An 8,713-nucleotide genomic window follows, 5' to 3' on the forward strand; every position below is an offset into this window, starting at 1 on the left:
GTTGGCAACCTTCAGAAATCGACTGAAGACACATCACTTTTATTTATACCTGAGCCTGCATTGCTACCACTTACTTTTTCTCTTATTCTGTTCTTTCATAATGTTTCCTTTATATAAAAAATAACCATGTACTGGGTTAGGTTAACCGAGACAAGATTCAGAGCAATTATGTACTGCTGCCCTTTTGTTGATGTGATTGCTTCTACATAATTTGTAAATCGCTTTGGATTAAACCGTCTGCTAAATGTAAATGTACTTATTACTACTAGCCAAAAGTAATTAGTTACACTACTAGTTATATTACTTTTCAATTGCACACCCCACCATAAAAGATTTGTGAATCTGTGAATCCATGAAAGTTGCAGATAAATGAAGAGTACAACAGCCTCAAACTATTTGTTAAACAAGTTATGTAATGTAATAAAGCAGTAACATATATACCAAATTTTGCAACAGGCTCAAGCAGGTGCCAATTAAACATGTAACTAGCAACTAGCCCTTTTTGGATGGTAACTGTAATGTATCTGTTTTTTAGTATATCATTACACTACCAGTTACCAGGGAAAGTAATATTATTAAAGTAACTAGTTACTAGTTTCTGCCCAACACTGTGAACCTTAATCCATTTTCTACGTTTTAACTTTGTGAATGGATTTGGGGAATGTTTAGCCCACACTTATTTAAGCAATATGAAAACAATACACGGTCACTATATTCGTTCGGATGATAATTAGGGTTTATTTTAGTGATGCACCGATGTATCGGCCGCCGATATTTATCGGACGATTTTTGATGAATTTGAAACCATCGGCATATCGGCAATAGCACAAGAAAGGCCGATACCGATTGTTTATTAATTAACTGCATAAAGAAATCCATTATATGTAAAAAAAAAAAATGAGTTAATGTTGTTAATAAAATAAATGCTGAATAGCAAAAACCACCTTTGAAGGTTGTCATGCAGTCTTATTATATTTGTTTTAGCTTAATTTGTGCCTCTCTTATTATGTTGCTCAGTTGAATGTTCATTAGATCAAATCCATGTTCAGTAAAAACAATTTGATGCAGAAATAAACTAGCTAATAAACCAACTGTATAGTATTATATACAAGTGTTTAATATCGGTATCGGCCCAAAAAAATCCTATCGGTGCATCCCTAGTTTATTTTATAAGAATTATATAGTCAGAGATAAATGTTACTGAATGTTAAAAATAAAAGAGTCTTACAGTTAACAACAACAAGTAATTACAATACAAACATAACCTATAGAAAACACTTCATATATAGTAAAGACACTACGAAATACTGCAATGATAATTAAAATGATGTTATATATGGCTAATATTTATGTGTTTATATGACAGGCCTAGCTTTGGGTCGAAGGACAATTTAATGGAGAATATGTTTATGGACCATTTTGCAAGAAACAACACTGATCCAGAAGACTTCCTGTTTCAGTTTTTTAACACTGAACAAAATATTAATATTAATTGAATTAAAATGTAAAATAAATATTAACTAAAAAAAATGTAAAACAAGAGGAAGTGCTTTTGGACCAGTGTTGTTTACATCTGGCAAAATGGTCTATAGTTTTTCTCTGTAATATATCGATATCTCAAATATTGACGCCATGGGGTGAGACCAGGATATAGTGTTATGAATATATAAAATTAATATGCATTCCTATGGGGGGTGGGGTCATGTAACTAAAAACTGTCACTACATTATTTCTATCATCAGATGACCTTGAAATATGAAAACTACATTCTGAGAGCTTTCCAGTGATATAGTTTATCAAGATTTTTTAGGTTTAGAGTAGAGGTTTAGAAATATGTAAAAACAAATTGGGCCTACATGTTGACCTTTTAGAAATTGACTCTCACTACGTCATTTCTTTCCCAAAATTTTGATGAAATATGAAAACTGCACTCTAAGAACTTTCCAAAGATATATAGTTTGACTGGATTGTCTAGGTTTAGAACAGGGTATTAGTGCTATACATATGTAAAAACAAATTGGGTCCACCTGTGGCCCGTGACGTTTTAGAAACTGACTCTCACAACGTCATAATTTTCCTAAACTTGTGATGAAATATGGAAACTACACTCTAGAGCTTTCCAAAGATGTATAGTTTGTCAAGGTTTTTAGGTTTTGGGGTATTAGTGTTATAAATATGTAAAAACAATGTGGGCCTGCTTGACCTTTTAGAAAATGACTCGCACTATGTCAATCTTTTCCCAAAATGATGATGATAAATGAAAACTACACTCTTAGAGCTTTCCATTGATATACAGTTGGTCATGATTGGATAAGAATTCATGCAAAACACTGAAGTAATTGTAAGCCCACTGTTGGGACAGGACATTTAGCAGGATATAAATCTTTTGAAGCACACTCTCTTCATAAATGAATCAATTACTCTCCCTACATAATTTATTTTATAAAACACTGCTGAAATATGTATTCTAGATGCTTCGACCTTTCCAAACATATATAGTTTGTCATGATTCAACAAACATTTACATCCAAAATAGTAAACCTAGGTGTTCCTCTACGACAGTTAAGTGGTTAAACTATTTCTATGGCGCACAAGGTGATGTCACAGTAAAAGTGACGCTAATGGAACTGTAAGCATGTGTGATTATTTCGTCACTGTAAGAGGGCTATATAAGACCGCGCGAATTCCAGAAAATTTGTGGGTTTAAAGTTAGGAGATTTTGGTTGACGTTGCTGTTGCTCTTCATTGCTATTTCGTTGTATTTCGTTTTTTAGTTTAATTTGTGTGTTTTGCGTGTTGTTGTTTTGTTTTGAGCGTGTGTTAGTTAGCTTTTGGTGTGTTTCGTGTGTTTGTTTTTTATTTCTTTTTTTTTTCTCAATGATTTATAGACGGCCAGAAAGGCCCGCAGCGGTTAGCCGGCCATTCCGGCTAATCGCGCGGGTTTTTTTGGCCATGTACAATTGGCTGGTCTCTTTCTTGGGACGCCAGCCTAGCGGTAAACCGAAGGTCCACCGCGGACAATACAGCAGGCGTCCTCGGATGCCAGCTGTGGAGTCCGCGGTGATGCCGGTTCACCGTATTTCGGACACCGCGAGAGAGACCTGTAAGTAAACCCATTTCTTCTGTTATTAACTATAAAGTAAAATGAGATGTGTTTATTATATTTGTGTTAATCAGAGTTTGACATGAACTGTGTAAGTGAGTCAGTATCTGTAACTAAAAAGTCGTGTAAAGTGTAAAACTCAGTTATCGTTTTGCTACTATACTAACGTTAACTTAAAAACTTGACAGTTACTTTAAAAACATGGCTAATGCTTCATATTAGGACCCGCAATGTACCGGGTAATTAAACAGAATTCACAACGTACCTATTTGTAACAACAGAGTACCTTTACAGTACATAATACTTGTAGGTATAAGGGAACAATATGATACGTTTGGGGTAATAAGGTGGTAAAAATGGTATTGTATCACACGAATTTACCATTAGATGCCATATGTGGGTTTTCTGTTGTTTTTGTGTGGTATAACCAAAGCTTTTGGACAGAGTTAAATACCACATGATTACCACAGAACATTTTTTGTAACTATTGTAATATTACTTGGTATGTATGACTAAGGGGCGATATTATTATAAATCAGCTGGATTTTTGCTATTTAAATCATATCAGTAATGTAGGCTACTAAAAAGTGATGTGCTGTTATATTTTATTTGACGACGTGGCTCGTAGACATCGACTGTATACAATATACTTTCTTCAAGTAAGTAGGGAATACGAAAAATGTACAAAAAATATTAAATAATTTCCCCAGATACTTGCCTAAGTCGTACATACCATGTAATATTACAATAGGTACACTGTAGTTCTAAAATACTTATAAATAATTTATAAAGTATAAATAATTGATAATTTTCCATATTTTTACCACCCTATTACCCCAAAATAAATATATTGTTACCTTATACCTACAAGTATGTACTTTAAAGTTACAAATAGCTATGCTGTAAATTCAATTTAATTATGCCGTACATTGCGGGTCGTAATATAAAGCGTTACCAAATACCGTTGTTAATGTTGTTGACATTGCAAGTCCTTCTCACACCTGACTTAATCTCAAATGGACACTTCTGGACAATATACTGGAAGAAAAAATGGTCTTAAACTCTTATACTGTAAAACTCATAAAATGCTTTTCATATACAGGTCCAGTGTTTCAAGCCCAGAAACTTGTTTCAAAGTTTTCTGCGGCATCAAACGAAGGCGGTCTCAGTAAAGGGTAACATAAAACATTCACAGTAATATTGTTGTTAAAACATGTTTTAAACAAAAAAATATGTTTAGCTGTAAATAAAAAATTGCATTGTACTTGAGTGTTTGCACAAACAGGTTTTATTAAGTTTTGTATTTGTATTTATAGACCTTCTATGAGCTATCCAGGATCCCTGGGACTAACTCCTCACAAGCCTCCCACTTGTGCTTCACAGGTTAGAGTTTTACCAGAGCCCTTATCATAACTAGTGCCAAGTTACAAAGTAATTGAATGTGCATGTATTAATTCTCTGTTTTCTGCATTTCCAGCCAAGTGGGACAAAGCTAGTTGAGGAGTTCCCTCCAGGAGGTCTGTTGGAGGCTCAAGAAGGTTCTGTGTCCCGCGGTTTGTCCAGGGGAGTCTGTAAGTTTGAAATGTTGCAATACATATTTATTAAGATTTAAAGGGCTTCACAATTGTACTTTAACTTGTAATTTTTATACTTGCTTATTAGGTTTTGGACAGCCCAATGGGCGAAGGTCAGGCCCGGGCAGGATTCAGTCTGCGAAAATCTCGCAGGTTTAAATTTGATCATAACTCGTTCAATTTTAAGTTAAAAAGTAGTTTAATGATCATTTGTTAATTCTCAGTTTGTTATTTTTCCTGCAGACTGTTACTGTGACATGTGAGGAGGTGGATGCGAGCTTTAGGCAATCTAATGCTCCGTGAGTTCAGCTATTAACCTTTTGTTTTACTTAATCATTTGTAATATTTGTTTTAGCCATGTTTATGTAAAAATGTAAACAGCAATTGGGTAGTCCCTGAATATTTTTATATTTATTTATATATATATATAGACCAGTACGCCCCCTCATATGTCCGGTACCTGCCCGGGTTACCAGACGACCCATGGCCGCTCGTCCGCCGGTCCGGTCCTCAGAGGACATCTGTAAGTTATTAAAAAATTCATTTAAATTTCAATCAGTTTTTCTTATATGCACAATTGTTCTTAAAATCGTAACTTTTAGTGTTACTGACATTATTTTTATTCTTGATTATCAGGTTCAGCTCAGCCTGAGGCTGGGTCCGCGGGTGCGACTGGCAGAGGGCCGCCAGAGGGCCGGCAGGGGGCAGGTCCCGGTCCCGCCCGCTCCTCTGGCGGTCGCGCCCGCTCCTCTGGGGGTTGCTCCTGCTCCTCTGGGGGCCGCACCCGCTCCTCTGGGGGCCGCACCCGCTCCTCTGGGGGTCCCGCCCCTCAGCTGGTCGTGCCGTCGGCCGGTCCACAGCGGGTGCTGCCGTCGGCCGGTCCTTTGCCGGTCCTGCCGACGGCCGCTCCGTTGCTGGTCCTGCCGACGGCAACTGCTGAGCAGGTCCAGAACTCGGAGGACATCTGTAAGTTATTAAAATATTCATTTAAATTTCAATCAGTTTTTCTTATATGCACAATTGTTCTTAAAATCGTAACTTTTAGTGTTACTGACATTATTTTTATTCTTGATTATCAGGTTCAGCTCAGCCTGAGGCTGGGTCCGCAGGTGCGACTGGCAGAGGGCCGCCAGAGGGCCGGCAGGGGGCAGGTCCCGGTCCCGCCCGCTCCTCTGGCGGTCGCGCCCGCTCCTCTGGGGGTTGCTCCTGCTCCTCTGGGGGCCGCACCCGCTCCTCTGGGGGTCGCACCCGCTCCTCTGGGGGTCCCGCCCCTCAGGCGGTCGTGCCGTCGGCCGGTCCACAGCGGGTGCTGCTGTCGGCCGGTCCTTTGCCGGTCCTGCCGACGGCTGCTCCGTTGCTGGTCCTGCCGACGGCAACTGCTGAGCAGGTCCAGAACTCAGAGGACATCTGTAAGTTATTAAAAAAATCTTTTAAATTTCAATCAGTTTTTCTTACATGCACAATTGTTCTTAAAATCGTAACTTTTAGTGTTACTGACATTATTTTTATTCTTGCTTATCAGGTTCAGCGGAGCCTGAGACTGTGGCCGCGGGTGCGACCGGCAGAGGGCCGGCAGAGGGCCAGCAGAGGGCAGGTCCCGGTTGCGCCCGCTCCTCTGGCGGTCGCGCCCGCTCCTCTGGGGGCCGCAACCGCTCCTCTGGGGGTCGCGCCCGCTCCTCTGGGGGCCGCACCCGCTCCACTGGGGGTCCCGTCCCTCAGCAGGTCGTGCCGTCGGCCGGTCCACAGCGGGTGCTGCCGTCGGCCGGTCCTTTGCCGGTCCTGCCGACGGCCGCTCCGTTGCTGGTCCTGCCGACGGCAACTGCTGAGCAGGTCCAGAACTCAGAGGACATCTGTAAGTTATTAAAAAATTCATTTAAATTTCAATCAGTTTTTCTTATATGCACAATTGTTCTTAAAATCATAACTTTTAGTGTTACTGACATTATTTTTATTCTTGATTATCAGGTTCTGCTCAGCCTGAGGCTGGGTCCGCGGGTGCGACTGGCAGAGGGCCGCCAGAGGGCCGGCATGGGGCAGGTCCCGGTCCCGCCCGCTCCTCTGGCGGTCGCGCCCGCTCCTCTGGGGGCCGCAACCGCTCCTCTGGCGGTCGCGCCCGCTCCTCTGGCGGTCGCGCCCGCTCCTCTGAGGGCCGCAACCGCTCCTCTGGGGGTACCGCCCCTCAGCCGGTCGTGCCGTTGGCCGGTCCACAGCGGGTGCTGCCGTCGGCCGGTCCTTTGCCGGTCCTGCCGACGGCCGCTCCGTTGCTGGTCCTGCCGACGGCAACTGCTGAGCAGGTCCAGAACTCAGAGGACATCTGTAAGTTATTAAAAAATTCATTTAAATTTCAATCATTTTTTCTTATATGCACAATTGTTCTTAAAATCGTAACTTTTAGTGTTACTGACATTATTTTTATTCTTGCTTATCCGGTTCAGCTCAGCCTGAGACTGGGTCTGTGGGTGCAACTGGCAGAGGGCCGGCAAAGGGCCGGCAGAGGGCAGGTCCCGGACGCTCCCGCTCCTCTGGCGGTCGCGCCCGCTCCTCTGGTGGTCGCGCCCGCTTCTCTGGGGTCCGCGCCCGCTCCTCTGGGGGCCATGCCCGCTCCTCTGGGGGCCGTGCCCGCTCCTCTGGGGGTCCCGCCCCTCCGCGGTGTCTGATGATGGCCGGACCGTTGCCGGTTATCTGTAAGTTATTTAAAAATTATTTAAATTTCAAACAGTTTTTCTTATATGCACAAATGTTCCCAAAATCATAATTTTTAGTGTTACTGCCATTATTTTTATTCTTGCTTTTATTCTTGCTCCTCTGCCAGTCCCGCCTGCTCCTCAGCAGGTCTTAACGTGGCCCGGTCCTCTGCCGGTTCCACCGGGGGCTGCTCCGGCCACTTCTCGCTGTACTTCAGTAGCTCAGTAAGTTTAACAAATTCTAAAGTGTTTAGGTTGAACATTTGTAAAATAACGTTTTGCTTTAGGGATTTTACAAATAGCAATGTTAAGTGTTGGAATATTTGCAGCAACAGCTCTTAACAATATTGTTTTATTTGATGTATTTATAGACCTTCCCCTCCACAAGTGCAGCCAGCACCAGCAGCACGTGCGTCCCTCAAGCGCCGTGCTGCTGCCATGTCAAAGGTAAACATTTACCAGAGTCAGACATAACTAATGTCAATTAATATGTAAAATGTAGTGTGCTATGCATTCATTAAATCCCTGTTTTTTTTACAGCCACACACAATTGATGAGGGGGAGGTTGAGGCAAAAAAAGCCAGAAGGACTGTAGCTCAGTAAGTTTAACAAATTCTCTTTTTATAATGTTTAGCTGTGGTCATTTACAGTTATTATATAGAAAACTTGTGCTTAGTGTTTGAATATTTGAAGCAACAGGTCTTAACAATATTGTTTTATGTGTTTTATAGGCCTTCAACCTCAGTCTCAGAGGTAGAAATTTACCAGAACCCTACATATATCTATATACTGCCAATTTATGTGTAGTGTAATATACATGCATTTAATCTCTATTTGTTTAATTTGCAGCAAAAGAAGAAGAAGAAAAGAGAAAAGAGAAGGCTCCAAAGACAGAAAAGACGGGCGGCAAAGTCCGCTCAGTAAGTTTTAGCCAAATAACTTTAACATTTGTAACATGCTTTTTATAGGCAGCATTCGGTTAGTGTTGGAATATTTGCAGCAACAGCTCTTAACAATATTGTTTTATTTTATGTATTTATAGACCTTCCCTTCCACATCTGCTGCCAGCATCAGCAGGTGCGCCCCACAAGCTCTTTTCTGATGCTGTGTCGCAGGTAAAAATTTGTCCTAAACAAAACTAATGTCAATCTATATGTAAAATGTAGTGTAATATACATGCATTCAATCTTTGTTTCTTTATATTTACAGGAGATACAGACAAGAAAAAGGGCGAGAACCATGCCCCCAGCTCAGTATGTTTATCAAATTCTCTCTGTTTTAACTCAAACATTTATAATGTAATGTTTAGCTGTTTCAACATTTTTATAGACAGCAGTTGTTTAACGTCTGAA

General features: G+C 41.2%; 1 protein-coding gene across 1 annotated transcript; it reads left to right on the forward strand.

The window, feature by feature from the left end:
• Nucleotides 1–1,689: 1,689 nt before the first annotated feature.
• On the forward strand, nt 1,690–8,334 carry LOC141363862 (uncharacterized). The gene is made up of 17 exons (XM_073867364.1): nt 1,690–3,103; nt 4,206–4,278; nt 4,420–4,486; nt 4,581–4,674; nt 4,766–4,830; nt 4,921–4,976; nt 5,109–5,200; nt 5,314–5,643; nt 5,757–6,086; nt 6,200–6,529; nt 6,643–6,993; nt 7,113–7,361; nt 7,490–7,586; nt 7,733–7,808; nt 7,902–7,960; nt 8,093–8,114; nt 8,211–8,334. The coding sequence occupies exons 1-17, from the start codon at nt 2,878–2,880 to the stop codon at nt 8,283–8,285; spliced, it is 2,592 nt and encodes an 863-aa protein (XP_073723465.1). The 5' UTR covers nt 1,690–2,877; the 3' UTR covers nt 8,286–8,334.
• Nucleotides 8,335–8,713: the final 379 nt, after the last annotated feature.

The sequence above is a fragment of the Misgurnus anguillicaudatus genome, chromosome 5, assembly GCF_027580225.2.
Source record: "Misgurnus anguillicaudatus chromosome 5, ASM2758022v2, whole genome shotgun sequence".
Taxonomy (NCBI): domain Eukaryota; kingdom Metazoa; phylum Chordata; class Actinopteri; order Cypriniformes; family Cobitidae; genus Misgurnus; species Misgurnus anguillicaudatus.

Bases quoted from the DNA above. Each gene is read 5' to 3' on its own strand.
- LOC141363862 (XM_073867364.1), top strand. From the start codon at position 2,878: ATGATTTATAGACGGCCAGAAAGGCCCGCAGCGGTTAGCCGGCCATTC. The intron at 3,104-4,205 runs GTAAGTAAACCC...TTTCATATACAG, and splicing joins GGACACCGCGAGAGAGACCT to GTCCAGTGTTTCAAGCCCAG. The intron at 7,362-7,489 runs GTAAGTTATTTA...CTCCTCTGCCAG, and splicing joins CGGACCGTTGCCGGTTATCT to TCCCGCCTGCTCCTCAGCAG.